The 16,573-nt window shown below is 45.5% G+C and overlaps 1 protein-coding gene across 2 annotated transcripts in view; it reads right to left on the reverse strand.

Moving 5' to 3' along the window:
• The window catches only part of gna11b (guanine nucleotide binding protein (G protein), alpha 11b (Gq class)), a 71,607-nt gene that overhangs the window by 17,487 nt on the left and 37,547 nt on the right, over window positions 1-16,573 (reverse strand). The window contains exons 2-5 of one of the 2 annotated variants that reach the window (XM_084309861.1): window positions 11,434-11,618; window positions 6,530-6,684; window positions 4,444-4,572; window positions 2,885-3,013 (exon numbers count right to left, since the gene is read on the reverse strand). In XM_084309861.1, the coding sequence (XP_084165987.1) occupies window positions 2,885-3,013; window positions 4,444-4,572; window positions 6,530-6,684; window positions 11,434-11,618 (598 nt within the window). The remainder of the gene's footprint in view (window positions 1-2,884; window positions 3,014-4,443; window positions 4,573-6,529; window positions 6,685-11,433; window positions 11,619-16,573) is intronic. The other variant, XM_084309860.1, reaches the window with a different exon arrangement.

Genomic DNA, 16,573 nt, shown 5'->3' on the forward strand with positions numbered 1-16,573 from the left:
GTGGAGCGCACCAGAAGCAGGCCTGCCCTATACGGTCCTGTCCCGAGGTTCTGACCCACAGTTTAAGAAAACAGTCCCTCATAGTGTTTATTCTGCTGCTTCAATAAGAACATGCGTCTCAGTATTCCGTGTCATCAGGGCTTTATAATTTTATAATATATAATTTTACCTCTCTCCACTGTCCCAGAACAGAAGTTAACCAACATTTTGTTCATTAACACCAGGATTTGGTTCACCCAGCACCCCAGGGCTGTTCCTAGGTCTGTTTTGCAGCGCCCCAGACGCAATTTACACTACATCTTCCCAGGGGACGCGCTTAATTTCAACACTGCGTATTATGTAGACTTGCTGATGATTGCTGGCCCTAATTAACAACTGATGGATTTAACACCTCAAGTGGGGGTTAGAACCAGAGTCCTGGAATAAAGAGTTCAGCAAGCGTAACCATGATCAACATAGGACGCTGTCTCAAAGTTAATACGGTTTGATGAACTCTGCTATTTGGTGGAAGATCTTTTCAAACAGACACATATATAGACACACGGGAGGCAAACACAGGTGATGCACACAGAAATGTCTTCCGTCGGAGTGAATGAGTGAGTTGTGCCCGTCACCAGCACCGCATAGTTTAAACTAAAGCATCCCCTTTGAGATGGATCTAGGATCGATTCGACCTCCCTTGATCAAACAAGAGAGGGGTGGCGTCGACAGTATTTCTAATGCTAGATCAGTCTCTAGGGTGAACTTCTATTTAGTCATTCCACACAGAAACGAGGGTGATGGAGGATCTTTTACCATTCAGGTCTTCGATCCAGTGACAAAGTGAGTGCAGTAGTAGAATAAAAAGGTGGATAAAATGCAAAAAAAACGATGACCACAGCAATGGCAGTGATCACAGATAAAACAATAGATACACACGCGGGTGAAGTGTGCGACAAATAAGCACCAACACCATGGTGAAGCCGTGGACACCCGTGTGGAGGAAACAAACCGCAAGAGCAGAAGAAGAACGAAGGGCGAAAGGAGAAGGAGAACAGACAAAGAGGAAGACAGGTAGAGAAGAAACAGGTCAGGGGATAGAGAGCAAGGGAAGAAAAGGAGGGAGAGAGAAAGAGGGAGAGAGCGAGAGAAAGAAGGGAACGAAAAGCAAAGGGTACAGAGCAGAGGGCACCTCCGATGAAGGGATCCCTCCCGATGGTTGAGCGATGCAGTCTTACGTCATCCGAGGACTACGGCACAGACTGAGAAAGATCCATCTCGAGAGTACGACCTCGAAGGAAGACGACACATCGAAACTGGCTTCGCTTGCAAAATGTCAACTCTTTTTCCCAAATAGCAAGCAAGGCACTTAACCCCCCCAGTTTCTCCTGTGATGCTCAGTGGCTGGCTGACAGCCCAACGCTGTGGTTGTACAGGGGGGCGGCTCACGGCCCGGGTGTGAATGTGTGGAATTGTGCGAGGTGAGCGTGTGCGGCAGGGCGTTACTGAACAAGATTGTACATGCTCAGCGTATCTCCCCTGTGTAAATAAAAGGTTCATATATATATATATATATATATATATATATATATATATATTTATAATAATAATAATAATGGATTGGATTTATATAGCGCTCTTCTCTGACTCAGAGCGCTTCACAGAGTCCATTATTCGTTCATACACAGTCATGCCGGTGGTGGTAAGCTACAATTGCAGCCAGAGCTGCCCTGAGGCAGACTCACGGAAGCGTGGCAAATAATCATCGCCTACGGCCCCTCCGACCACCACCAACATTCATTCACATGCGTACACATTCATATTTGTTATATATATTTCTGCAGACCAGCATAAGCTGAGCCATAAGCGGGCAATAGCCATTCAGTGACAGCAACCGTGTCAGTCTGCTCTAGTGAGCGAGAAGTGTCTCGACTTCCTCACAAGATTTTCCTCAGAGATTCTCCTGGACAAGGTCACCCTCTCCTCGTCTGGGAGTTTAGGTCCCAGTTTCATTAAACCCTTCATCTGAGACAACTGATCTCACACTAAAATGCTTTCCAACAAGCCAATGGAAGAACTCTTGTATTTAAGCACATCTATACCCGACGCATGTAGAATCTGACACACGCAAACCATGAGCATGTTGCCCACCGTGAGGTTGACCCGTGCCGTGCACACACAAGTCTCGACAACAGGATACTAATAAGTGGTCTCTCATTGAGCTGAGCATACACACAGTACATCTCTTATCCAATTGTCTGTGCGAGAACGCCCCCTGGTGGTGGCCCACTCCACTGCGGTCTACAGAGACCGGAGGGCCAATCAGGGCCCTGCAGGACCTGCGGCCCAAAATAACAGTCCTCCACAGCGGAGAGGACGACCTCGTTTCCACTGCCAGCCGGAGAGGAGAGGAGGAAGAGAGGAGAAGAGCGAGGTGACCCATTTAAAGAGAGACTTGGCTCCAAAAATGTAGGCAAGGGTGTGTGTGCGTCTCTATGTACAGTGTGTGTGTGTGTGTGTGTGTGTGTGTGTGTTTGTATGCACTTACACGCCGTGGTCGTTGCTGGGGGTGAGGGGGCAGTGGAAGTGAGAGAAATGTAGTAGTGTGTGTACGTTTTTAATGTCTTTCTGTCAATGTCCATGACTGAGAGGGGGGGGGGGGGGGGGGGGGGGGGGAGACAAGGCTGGGCCAACGGTTATGCTCACAACTCATTCCTACAATGATTAATGGATTCTCTCAGTTATTGAAGGAGTCAATGTAAAAAAAATAAAAATAAAATAAAAACAAAAAGGGGAGGACAAAGACACATCAGATGATTCATCACGGGGGTTAAAAGACTCGTCACTGAGCAACATAGAGGAAGTCAGGAGGAGGCACCGGTTTCAGGAGCATCTCTCTTTCTACCTGAAGATGATGCTCTGCAAGTCGAAGGGGTACTCTATGATCCCCGTGGTGGGGATGCGCACCCTGAGAACGTCCTGCTGGGTGGGAAGATAGCCGGATTCTGAGATACGATCCAGATCGGAAAGATAGCTACACAGAGACAGACCAGTCGAGAAGGAGAGTGAGGGAAAGAGACAGGGACACAAACAGTTATATAAAGCGTGACAGGCGAGTTACCACAACACCCCCCCCCCCCCCCCATTCCAGGAAGAGTGGATCGGTCCTGTGGAGAAGAAGGCTTTATGGAAAATGCCACACCTCAGAAACAGGGGTGTTAGTTGAACCACTGCTCCACCACCACCAGTGCCGGACCCCTTGACACCTCTGAGATTAGATCTTACTAGCCTCTGGCTACAGATTTGAGCTCCTCTCTTCTCTACTACCCCCCCCCCCCCCTCTTCTCTACTATACCATTCTCTCACAGCAAAGGCCTTCATTATGAAGCCGTTCTGGCCAATTGACTAGTTTTAAACCCCGCCTTCTCTTTCCTCGATCCTCCAATAACAAAAAGGTTGCTTCTCGCGGACAAACTAAAAGAAAGTAAAGAGGGCAGAGCTTGAGATGGGGTCAATTTGCAAACGAGAACATTTCTCCATTTGGCTGCGAGGCTGCATCACGTCTCAAGTGTGTTTGTAAGCACGGAGGCTGATGGTGGAAGCAGTGGCGGCAGTCGCAGTGGCCTTAGCAGCAGAAATACAGCCACCTGGAATGGGATGAAGAAGGTTAAGACAAGAGAGGCTGTTGTCAAAGATAAACCAGGAAGCATAATCCCACATTTTCACATGAATATATATACTGTATATATAATACATAATATATATATAAAAAAAAAAAAAAAAAAGGTCCATTTCAATATCAATGAGTTCTACGAGTTCCCAATATATAATATAAGATTATAGGGCAACTTCCTGGAAAACCTATGACATCAGTGTCTAATCCTTCCCCGTCTCCGTGCTCGGTGGCGGCTCCCCCTCACGCTCCAGCGGCGACCGTCCGGCTCCTCTTCTACGCCGGGCCCAGAACATCAGCAGAAGCCTGACCCCAAACCACTGATCTAAATACAAACAACTTTAATTTCCTAATTTTTTACATTTTACAGTGACCTAGAGGCATGGATGTTTGTCCACAGTGGTCTTTAGCGGCAGCCATGTTAGCTCCGCGTCCATAGTAGTCTTCAGTGACATCCATGTTAGCTCCACGGTCATTACTAGGCAACTTGTGATTCGGTGACGGGTGCTTTAGTTTAGCATGGCACCATGGTACTGTTATGAAGGGGAATATATTACATAACAGCACGTGCTTCTCCATTCCATAGAATGGGGCACCAACATGGCCCCCACACACCACAGTACAACATGACCAAACTAGTATTGTTTTTTTTCTCTGCGTACCGATCTCGCCAAGTAGCAGTGTGTGGGTAATGGGTATGTATTTAATATCCTGACCGACTGTCCCGTCAGTGGTTTGGGGGTCAGCCCTATAGCTGCTGAGGTGCTGTGGTCCTGGTACCACAGGGGTACCTGAAGATGACGTTCTCCAGGTCGAAGGGGTACTCAATGATGCCCGTGGTGGGCACACGGACCCTCAGCACGTCTTGCTGGGTGGGAACGTACCCCTGCTCACTCACACGGTCTATATCGCTAAGGTAACTGGAGACACACATTACAACGTGAGTAACAATGAAGTAGAGAAGCACTCTCTCTCTCCCTCTCTCCTCTACCTTACACACACTTACCCAAACAGTCTAAAATCATCAAAGATAAAAGAAAACACAAAATCATGGGTGCATAAGCGCGCACACACACACACACACACACATCCTCGTCTAATGGAAGCTGAGAAACGGAGCTAAACTGTAATACATTAGGCCCACATCCAGGGGGCAGTGTGATGAGTAGAGTACATCAAGTATTTGGCCATTTATCCCTGAGTGGCATATTTGAATGGCACACTGAACAAGGCAGTCAATCAACCTTCTTGATCTAAGCTGAGAGTTTATTAGATACTAATCATAGCAGTGTTGCGTCTGTCAAAGCCATGACATCAGCCCCTCTCTCGCTCTCTCTCTCTCTCTCTCTCTCTCTCTGGCATGATTCTGTGCATCACACACACATTTTAAATCCAATGCACCGATTGGTTGGTTGGCCGGGTGACCAGAAGCGGACGGTTTTCAGCGTGATCGGCTGTGACCGGCTGACGGGTCTTGTATACGAGAGTGAAATTTACAGGCATGAGGTGCATGATGCATGTGGATTTTATTTGTATTTAATTTTTTATTTGTGAATTTTATTTGTAGTGTGAGAGTGAGAGAAGGCCCTGTAGCCTGGTGCAGTTTGAGAAAATGCAAGTTATTTAATAGTCAATGTTTCATTATGAATGTTTTTCCATTAAAGAAAAGTTACAAAACAACGTTATGTATGTTGTCAATTATACTAGTTCTTAGAAAGAAAATAAGAATCGGCTAAAATCGGAAGGTCAGACGTTTAAAAAAGAATATATCAGAAAACAAAATTGGCCAAGAAAATTGCAATCGGTGCACCTCTAGTTAATCTGTTTCAGCATTTTTGTAAATTTGCTGTAGGATTGCTAGGTGATGTACTAGTCGACTAGATATATACTCAAGTCATAAAATCAGATTCACATATTTAATGTCTAGGCTAATTTATTAAGAAATTAAGTCCAACATTCGATGAATGGGTTTTTGCTTTCACAATAAATCAATAATTTCTTTTAGAATAGTTACATAAATTACATAACGTTCAGATCAGTCGTCAAGACAAAATTCCCATCCCTAGTTTGTTAGCTTTGACCGCTAGTGCCGTAGACGAGAGACCGTTTCCAATCCATCTTAAACATTTTTTAAAACATCTTTAAAAAGGTCGAGCATGTTGAAGGAAATTAAACTGCCTGCAGTGAGATAAGAAAACCATCACGGTGAGTTTCTGGAGATCCAGTTCTGCTCTCAATTAGCCGGCAGGTTTAGATGGGTCAAAGAGACCGCGAACTCTGCTGTCCGGGTCAAGGCTCTCCGTCTCTCTATTTCTGTCTGCCTCGCAAGAGCCCCGGTGTTAACGCACTGCAGATTGCACTTATAGCTCAGCAGGGTATCACACACACACACACACACACACACAGGAGATATAGATTGTACAACTCCCCAAGCCCCAGCGCCCCCCATTACAACATCGTGGCAACGGCACGAATGCAGATAAGACTTTACACGCGTTATTATGAAACCGCTTCTCCTTGAGAAGTCCTTGACACATGTCACACACGCGCCACATACATACACAAATACACCTCTATGTATGCACAGTCGCATGGACACAGAAGCACTCCCCAAGTCACATACACAGTATACTCAATTCCTGAAGAAAGACACAAAATATACCCGATTGACCCATCTCAAGCCCCGCCCTCTTTTCTTGATCCTCCAACCGCAAATGTTGCTTCCCTCAAAGTTTGTCCGAGGGAGGCAACAATTGTGATCGGAGGATCAAGAAAATAGGGTGGGGCTCGAGATGGGTAAATTCCTGTATCCACACACATCCACCATCTGCAATTCCCTCACTCACGCACACGCTGCGCACACTTAGCGGGACATACTATTTGGTGGAGTCTGAGAGCTGGTACTCTCTGCGGCGGTCATAGGCCTCCTGGATGCCCGGGTCGGCCCACAGGGTCTTGATGGCCGTGATGTAGGGCTGGTCGAATCCGTTGATCTTCTCGATGTCCACCTCCTTCACTATCATGGCATTAGACTGGGGGGGGGGGGGGGTGATATGGGGGAGATGAGGATGGAGGAGAGGGATGAGGGAAAGTGGAATATGAAGGGAAGACGGTGAGATAAGAGAGATGGGGTGAGACAGGGATTCTTAAAACCTTTCCAGCACTCGACCCAAAGGAGAGTGAATTGGTCTCACCCTGGGAACCAATCCAATTAAAAAAACATACAGGTTCTCTCATCGGGTGGAGACCCACCAGAGACAGGCCTGAGACCACTTTTGGGTACGACCCATAGCTTAACACATTGAGCGCCACAAGCTTCCCCCATCCTTCACTGTCTAGCGCCAGCTTTTCTTGACCATTTTCACGATATTTCACGATCTTTGCGGAGCTAGTATTGTATATTCTATATTATAGCTATGGAGACAATAGTATGGCTCATTTGACACACTATTTCTAGTCCAACATGTAAAAAAAGAGTTTGTTTCTACACACTGTAGTTTGTAGTTTATTACATGCTAAACATCGCCCATTTCCGAAATAGTCCAGTCTTTTTCCATAGATCACGAGATAAAATGCGTTATACGCAATAAGCCCAAATCGTTCTGGTTGATCCCTGAACCACCAAATACTCCCAAATCAAAAAGGTACCATGTACACATGTGCCTTCACAAGATCATCCAGGGGGGGGGGGGGGGGGGGGGGGGGGGGAGTAAAATGCGATTGTTACAAAACGCTTGGTTTAGGTCCGGTTGAGGAAGATACTTGTGATCGTTACAGAAACATGTTTCAGGTTCGGTAAAATAGACATAGGGGGTCCTTACCTTAGCAGGGCTGTACGTTAACTTTTTTTGCACATAGCACTGGTGCTACAGAGGTTGATAGTTTTGTAGCACAGGCCAAAATCTTGTAGCACAAGTATAAAACATGTTATATTTGTAACAGTCACAAATGTGCCTATTGTATTTGTGTTATTTAGTTGCAGTGCCATGTTTGGCTGTAATTTTCATGCTGACAAGTTGACGTCACACAGCCAGACATGTTACATGTAAGGAATTATGGGATTTGGTGTTGGGTGTATGGACTCATCACAATACGATATTGATTCTTTGGACAACGATACGATATTTGCCGATATCTGCCGACTGCCATGATACGATGCAGGTGCCTGCAATCGATATGAGATGATATCATAAGCCCATTTAACACAATCAGTAACATTTAGATCAAGTCAAAAAAGGGAACGAAAATAAAAATGAATTGAGCTCTTCCAGACATTTAAATGAAAAACAATCTATTGTTTTTAATACAAATAGACCTCCTGTTCACTATAAAGTGCCACGTTTTGATATATTGAGCTTTAAACTTTAAGCACCGTAAAACATTTTGGAACTCACAACACGCAACCTAAAACCCCTTCCTCTCCCAAACCATTCCTGCAATTGTTTTATGTTGCATGATGATCATGAATACATTTATAATGTATTGTATTTTTTACATTTAAATATCAACATTATCTGTCCACCCTCAGTACATTTACTATCAATATAATATACTCGTCTGACTTCATCTGATCTTTTCAAATGCACACACACACACACACACACACACACACAAAGGGAGAATGCCTGGCCCCCCATTCATTTGTGCTAAGCTAGGCTAGCTTACAGCCGGACAGCTTTCTACGGAAACCATCTTCTTGTCCGACTCTAGAGAAGCATATTTCCCATAATGTCGGCGTGTTCCTTTAATAAACCCCATTGTGGGTGTTGGGGGTGAACAGATTGATGATCATATAGCGTGAGCTTCTTTATATCCTGACAATACTTAACGTTACTACATCTTTATATCCTGACAATACTAAAGCTGGGATCAACACTGTCCCATTTACTGTAAAGTTCTGTTCCCATGAACATATGCAGCACTCTTTATACTCTATATTTATTCATGCTATATTCATGTTAGTCATCAGGAGATGATGGCATATAAAACACCATATTCAGATAAATAGCTTAATATTGGGTTTATTCAGATAGAAATCACTCATATCTGGAGTGTTAATGTGCCTGCAAACAAAAAACTGTGCGCTATAATTATCTGGGCAGTGTGATGCACTCCGTTGTTCAGATTCAACAATAGTTGTGTCCAATAGTTTACCCATCTGTGCCACTCAACACTCAACACCAGCAGACATCTGCTAAATCTCATCTGTGGCTGGTAGGCTGGTCTGCTCTCCTAGATGCTTAACACATCCACCGCCGGAAACGCTTTATTGCCCGCCATGCTTATACCACCAGACCACGCTGTACAGCGATATTGAGATCAATATTTCATTTTTTCGCCATGGCATTCATATATACACCTCCGGCGCTGCAGCTGGACCCTACGGCTAAAAAAAAACGACGGCTCAATACCGCCGCCTGGTGGATGGTCGGGGGCGAGTTACACTGGTAAACAGGATATGACTGCTGTGCGTCCATTAAATTCATCCGGCCGTCAGATATTGTCGCAAGGCTCCCGACAGATACTATAGTACATATCGATCGCTTTATAAACTTAATAATCGATATGATTTAGGCGTTTATTGCAACATACAAACCGGAAATGGACCTAGGCGACCTATACCTGGGATCTTTCACTGCCAGTCTCATTGATGCACGGTAGGCTTGGGCGGTATGACGGTATTACGGTATACCATGGTATTTAGAAATACCGACGGTATTGAAAATCAATACCGTCAAAATCAGTTGGGTTTCAGTTTATATTTACACTGAAACGGAGTTTCGACGGGGACTGCGAGGTGCATCACACTAACCTCAGTAACCTGTATGCATTTCCTCTATCTCTGAGCACTGAGCAGACTGTTAAAGCTTAAACATCCTCAAACTTCCAGAACGTTCTAGCCTGTTCTAACCGGTTCTACTATGACATCATACTGAAGCGTAACTTGAATTACACTGTGACACGACTGCAGTTACAATAATAATAATACGTTACAATTGAACGATGAAGCGTCGAAGTTAACCAACGTCACTCCACCCCACGATGAGCTCCCTGACCACAGATGGCTAACGTTTTGTCAAACGAGCTAAACTTGCACACACTGTCGCATTTGGACAATTAAAGGACTGGAGTCTGTTCGGATTTAAGCAAAACCCTCGCCTCCACGAGTCGCCAGTGACTTCATCCAGCACAATGAGACTACGAGAGACGGAGGCACTTCTTTGGGAATGTACTATAAAACGGGGTGAGTGAGTGTTGACATTTTTTAATCATAATGCAACTGGCTCACGTTGATACGAGGCTAACTAGCTACCGTTAGCTCACGTCGATACCTGGATGGTGGCGGCAGTGGCTACTGGCTACCTTCTGTGATTTCTTTACTTCGAGGTTGAAGAAAGTGCACTTTCAGGTTGAAAGAACGGCCCTAATCTCAACGTGTTTCAATATAAGCAAGTGTTATGTATGGTGATAATAACAAGTATATTGTTAGCTCCGCCGCTGGATGCTGCGGGCTTCTGGCTACCATTCTGAGAGCTAACGATAGTAGTACTGGATGCTGCGGGCTAACTGGCCATCTCCGTGATTTGTTTACTTGGTAACACAGGTTTTTAAATAGCGTGTATCGGGAATAAACGGCAGTTGATAATCTATATATGCGTTTATGCCTATAACTCACGTTCTATGAATTACTGCCGAAAACGATAAAAACATACTTATATTCTAGAAGGTATTTTTGGAAGAATCTATGAATGAAAAAGTATAACGTTCCTACATCCTGAACGATAGATAATCGATGTTGAATGGGCCATAGTAATGTCAATTTAGCAATACAATTTAAAAGGTTATAGCCCTGCAAAGAAGGTGAACATCTCCATAGGCTTAGAGTGGTGGCAGTGAGGCTACATTGATGGATATAACCGTGGCAGGGAATGTGTTAAGCTGCAAGCATGTAAAGAACTATGCTATATAGGGGTCTAACGATGCATTGATTAATCGAAATGCATCGATTCTAATGTGACGATTCAACTGCATCGATTTGAATATGTTAGAATAGTTTATAATCAAAAAAATTGTTTGTGTGTGTATTGTTTTTATTGACCTATATGAGTGAACCAGTTCCCCCAGCCACATTTGTGTATTCAAATTTTTTTGGGGAATTAACTGATAGAAAGTGAATAAAAAATGTATCGAATCGTGGTCAAACTAAGAGATTTCAAGATGCATTGAATCGTTGCCTGAATAATCGTAATCGAAATTAATCATTGTGAGGTTGCATCGTTACACACCCCTAATGCTATAGTATCTCCTGTTCTATAAATCATCTTTTGCCAGAAGTGTCCAACCGCTGTAGCCGTGTCATGAACGAGTATGCCAAATCACACACAGTACACAAATTACAGGGTAATTACTGTGTAATAACACAGTAATATCACCTGCTCATTTCTGTTAGGTCTGGTAATGATAAGTAATTACCGGTATTTTGTAATTATGGACCAGCGCTTTCTGAGGTAGGTTTTGCCTAGTCTTGTTGGACGAGGCAACTGAGAAAGCACTGGTCCAACGAGACTAGTGAAGCCTAGTCAAGCCGGACCACGGCACGCACCCATGATGTGTGTTTTAATAACGGGGAAACAGCCAGCCAGTCAGTTAGGAACATTAACAAGTATGTAGGTGATTACTACGTTATTACACAGTAATTATTACAGTCATTCGTGACAATACGAGGCGAGACCAACGTGGGGTTCCTGCTCTGTGTCAATGCCCTTGGATCAAGACCTCACCCGGTTCTGTTCGTATTTGAAGGGGATCTTGAGGTTCTCTGTCGCACGGATCATGGACTGCATGGAGGTGAAGATATTCTGGTAAACCAGGCGGATGAAGCCCCTCTTATCCTCGTCTGTGTAGCCCGCTCCGTGGATGATCCTCATCTGCTTGATGAAGGTGCTCTTCCCACTCTCTCCCGTACCTGGAGCGCGACACGGAACACACAAGAGAGAGAGAGAGAGAGAGTCAGACGATGAGAGAACGAGAGGGGAGGCAGGACGCCCCAGAGGTTTACAGAAAGGTCCGCGGGTTTGATCCCCGACGGCCGAAAAGGAGGGTGTGTTCTAGCTGTGAGCCGGTAAGTGCAGGGCAGCTGGTATTACGTCGTCTATGGTGCCCCACCATCTTTGCAAGCACAGAACAAAGCGTTGAACTCCCCGAAAAACGCTCCAGAGGCACTGTACGGCGGGCGACCCTGCGCTCTAACCTGTGATTAAATATATATGTATGTGTGTGGGGGGGGGGCTGTGTGTATGTGTAACTAGGAGGGGATGTGTGAAAAAAAAAGACACATTTCAATTGCCTTGTGTAAACTGACCATAAAGTAATCCTAAGAGTCGGCACAGAGCAAGGTCACAGTGGGGACACACACGAACACACACACACGGACACACACACAGAGCAGCGAGCTGACAAACTGGCACACTGAGAACATAGGCTTGCTGGGGAGTCACACAAAGAAACCAGGAAGCCAGTCACAAAGAGAAGAGTCGGGCACAATGAGAACACAGAACCTTTAGAACAGAATTGAAAGAACCCCCCCTCCAACCCCACCCACCCCCAACACACACACACACAGTAGTCGGGTTTTCTGCTGTTGAAGAACAGTGCACAATGTGTCCATCAAGGACAACCGGGCTTGGAAGAGGGAGAGAGAGAGCGAGGGAGTTCTGTCTGTCAGACAGACTGAGGAGGAATTCAGGGAGGAGGACATCTCCGTTTGAGGAAGATTGACATTCTTCAAACTCCAATCTGAGAGCACGACGACTCTCCGGGAACAAGCGGTTGGAACACACAGACACATACATACCATATACACATACACACACACACTAGAGAAAACAATATTTGTCAACGCCACAGACAGTTGCTATATGCTATACATGGCTATATTCAGCTAAATCTCTGTTCGGGTTGGATCTACTTTGAGGAAGAAGACCTATGCAATATCTCTCAATGCCAATTAAAACATGAGGTATGAGAACATATCCAGTGAGTCTGCTTGCTTCTGACTGGCTGATGTTAACGTGACGTATGAGAACATATCCAGTGAGTCTGCTTGCTTCTGACTGGCTGATGTTAACGTGAGGTATGAGAACATATCCAGTGAGTCTGCTTGCTTCTGACTGGCTGATGTTAGACAGACAGTTCAGGCAATCAATCAGCAAACAAAATCAGCTCCCCCCCCCCCCTCCTCTACAACCCTGGGGATTAGGGGTGGGACGGTAAACCTTCCCCAAATGTTCCTGTGGTATACGGTACTACCGGCTAATTTAACAAGCGTGGAATCACAATAGCTGCGAGCGTGTATGTGCATGCATCCCTATTTCCTACACACACAAGAGGGCGTGGCCATGCGTGTGTCCTTGCCCCATGATCAAGCTTTCCACAAGGTATGGCCATGTTTTACGTGAATCCTTTTAGAGGTTCTGCACCGTTCTGTTCTAGGCCACTCCCACTGCCACTCCCTTTTGGGCCAATTGGCATCAACAGTTAATCAGCTGCCCTTTGGCTCATGACCAACCTTTCCACAAAATCTTGTGCAAGTCTGTGAATCCATTTGGAAGTTATGCGCCTTTTTGCGATAGGCCACTCCCGTTGCCACGCCCCCTTTCAGCCAATTGGTATGGACATGGACACACACACACACTTGACCTCCATGCACACTTTCAGCCTCCTAGGGTAAAAACTGTGGCCACTAGAGGGTGGGGAATTTTGTGGAATGACCAACCGGCAGAGGAACCAATAGAGCTGCTGGTCGCAGCAGATCATGAGATCTTTGGCCGCAGCAGCAGGAGGAGGAGGGGTGGTGGGCTCTCCCTTGTCATTCGGTCAGAACCCGAAATGCTGGCGAAGTGGTCTTCTTTTTAGAGACCAACTCGCTTGAGCTTGCCCTCTTTTTTTCTCTCTCTAATCCTCCCTTCTGAGGAGAAGCCGTCACATGACAACATCACATCCACAAAGAAATGTCAACATTCTAGGGCTGTCCCCGACTAAGGATTTGGATGGTCGACCGTCGACTAGGATTGGCCAACATTTGCCGTTAGTCGACTATTGGCCGACTTAAAAAAAAAAAAGTATGATATATTTATTTTTTTTTAACTTTTTTATCATTCCATTTGGGCTGTGGGGGGTGCTTAATGTCTGAAGGAGTCGACTGAAGGCTTCTTGTCCTCTGCAAAAGCATGCAATTGGTCCACTGATGGATACATCTTGATATTTGTCTAGTCTAGTGTGTTCATTAGATGGGTGAAATCCTCTTTCAGTGCCTCTGTGCCTGTTTTCGTAGGCAGTTAGCCTCTGGTATGCGCGCCATTAGCGTTAGCCACGCTTCTAGGCCTCTTTTCTTTTGGAAAGAATGATAATATTTTTTTTATATATTTTTTTTACTAAGAGGTTGGCAGTCGACTACGGCTCCTTTCGATCGATTAGTCGACTAATCGATTAATATGAGTCAGCCCTACAACATTCTAACAGAAACATTCTACTGGGGGGGGGGCGGCTGATTGGCGCAGTGGGCAAGGCGCTCGCCACTAACGCAGGAGACGCTGGGTTCGAGCCCAGCTCTCAGCGTTGCTACCGGCTGGCCGGTCGTTCATACTAACACAATTGGCAAGTGTTAGAGGGTGGGAAAGCCGGTGGGTGGGGATTGGACGTTGTGGACAGCGACTCCTACAGGTCGGTTTGGTGACGCCGGTGCGGCGGAAGCAGGAAGTAGCGGGGGCAGCGTGAGCCTCCCACGCGTTACTCCTCGCCACTGAGAGATCGCGCTGCTGCGGTGAAAAGATGCGACAGGCTGCCTCCTCGTGTACCGGAGCCGGAGGGGACACGTGATGCAAGGCTTCTGTCCTCACTACAGCCGACCAGTGGGAGGCATAGTGTAGCAACGTTCAAGACAGGGGAGGGAAGAATTGGATAATATGAAATTGGGATGGGAGAAAAATAGAAAGTGGGGACCGGCGGCACGGTGGTGTAGTGGTTAAGCACTGTCGCCTCACAGCAAGAAGGTCCAGGGTTCGATTCCCGCTTGGGGACCAGGTTTCCATGATGCCAGTTACCCAGGTGGGGTATCTCCCAGGCCTTTCTGTGTGGAGTTTGCATGTTCTCCCCGTGCTCGCAAGGGTCCCCCCCCCGATAAGATAAACCCAATGGAAAAACATGCACAACAACAAGATCGCTAACGCTGTGGTGTCCTTGACGAAGACGGACAGGAGCACTTGGATTGGTCCCCTGGCTGCTCCCGGCTGCCCTTGGGGGGGGAAGGACGACGGGATGGGTTAATCGCAGAGACGAATCGCATACATGCCGATTGATGACCTCTGAGAAGGTCCTAAATTATTATTATTATAATAAAGTGGATAAAAAAAAGAAAAAAAACATTCTACTGGAGAGACCAACTGAAAACTCACCCACACAGACTGTAGTGCTGGACATTTAGATACACTAATTTAGATACTATTGCATACATGTATAGTCATTGAAAAGAGTACAGTTGTATTACAGATAAAACAGCAAGAGAAATAATGTCACGCTATGATAATGCATATTACATTTCTTAAATTTTTTGTAACAACTAATGATAAAGTACCATAGGAGCTAACGAGGAACTATATTAATGAGGTAAGCAGGTAGAACCTGGGGATTCCAGAGTCAAATAGGTTTAGGGAAGTGAAGTAGAAGCCTTTCTGGAAGGATTTCCCTGTGCCAAGGCATCAAGTCGGTGGTTGTTGTCGTTTGCCATTTCTCAAATACCACGGGACACACCGTATTACCGGCCAACCCTACTGAGGATGACATCATATTCAGTTCAAAACAACAAGGTCAATCTTGGCCACCCGCCTCATTGGTGACTTTATCATGCAGCATTACAGAACCCTTCTAGGAGAATATCTCAAATTGATTAAGCTAAACGGTTTACGATGCGTCCACTAATATGTCAGGGGCTCTTTGTCCAACATGGAGAACATCAGAGAGAGAGAGAGAGCTTGGACGGCGAACAAAGTAAAATAACACAACAAAATGCTTCCAAGGAGGAGGAGGAGGGAAATACTGGGGGAGAAAGTCAACTGAATCAAAGGGGAGATCCAACTGCTCGTCTGCCTTTCCTTTGAGGTGACGGCAGGGATGGGGAACGTCGTGTCATATAAAGACGCGTGCGCCGTTAAGTTTTTATCTCCTGGCTCCTGGCTGTGTGTCCTTATCTGGTTGTGTAGGTACATGATGTTATTATTTCAACTTGTGTCTCGTGGAGTTTCCTCTCTGTAGCCGCTTTGAAGTCGTCGTGGGTCAGTTGGTTCCGTGCCTGTCCCCCATTTTTTGTCCAAGTTTTGATGCTTGTAGTGTAGCGCAGGTCGCAGCACTAACACTATTCTTAAATGGATTTGGTTGGTTAATAAAATATTGTTAAACATTAATACCCCACACTTGTGCATTTTGAGTGAAATCGGGCGACAGTGGCTCAGTAGGTAGAACGGTCGTCTGGTAATGGGAAAGGTTCCCGGCCTCTACCATCGGTGTGTGAATGTGTACGTGAATGGGTGAAGCGTAAGTTGTAAAGCCATTTGGATAAAAGCCGTTATATAAATGCAGTAATTTTTTTTTTACCTCAATCACTATAAAAGTCTACACCTTCATCTTTCCGGAACTATGTAGAGGGGAAGCCGCTGAAGGTGGAGGAGCCATAAAACCATTCAGCCTACTTACTACATTTCATAATTTTTTTACATTTTACAACTTGGTAATATTCAGAAAACACAATCTGAAGATTCCCTCGTGTTTAACCGAGGTTTGAGGAACAGCCTATCAAAGCATGGCTCATGTTAAACCGAGGTTTGAGGAACAGCCTATCAAAGCATGGCTCGTGTTAAACCGAGGTTT

Source organism: Notolepis coatsorum (assembly GCF_963971535.1).
Source record: "Notolepis coatsorum genome assembly, chromosome: 3".
NCBI lineage: Eukaryota > Metazoa > Chordata > Actinopteri > Aulopiformes > Paralepididae > Notolepis > Notolepis coatsorum.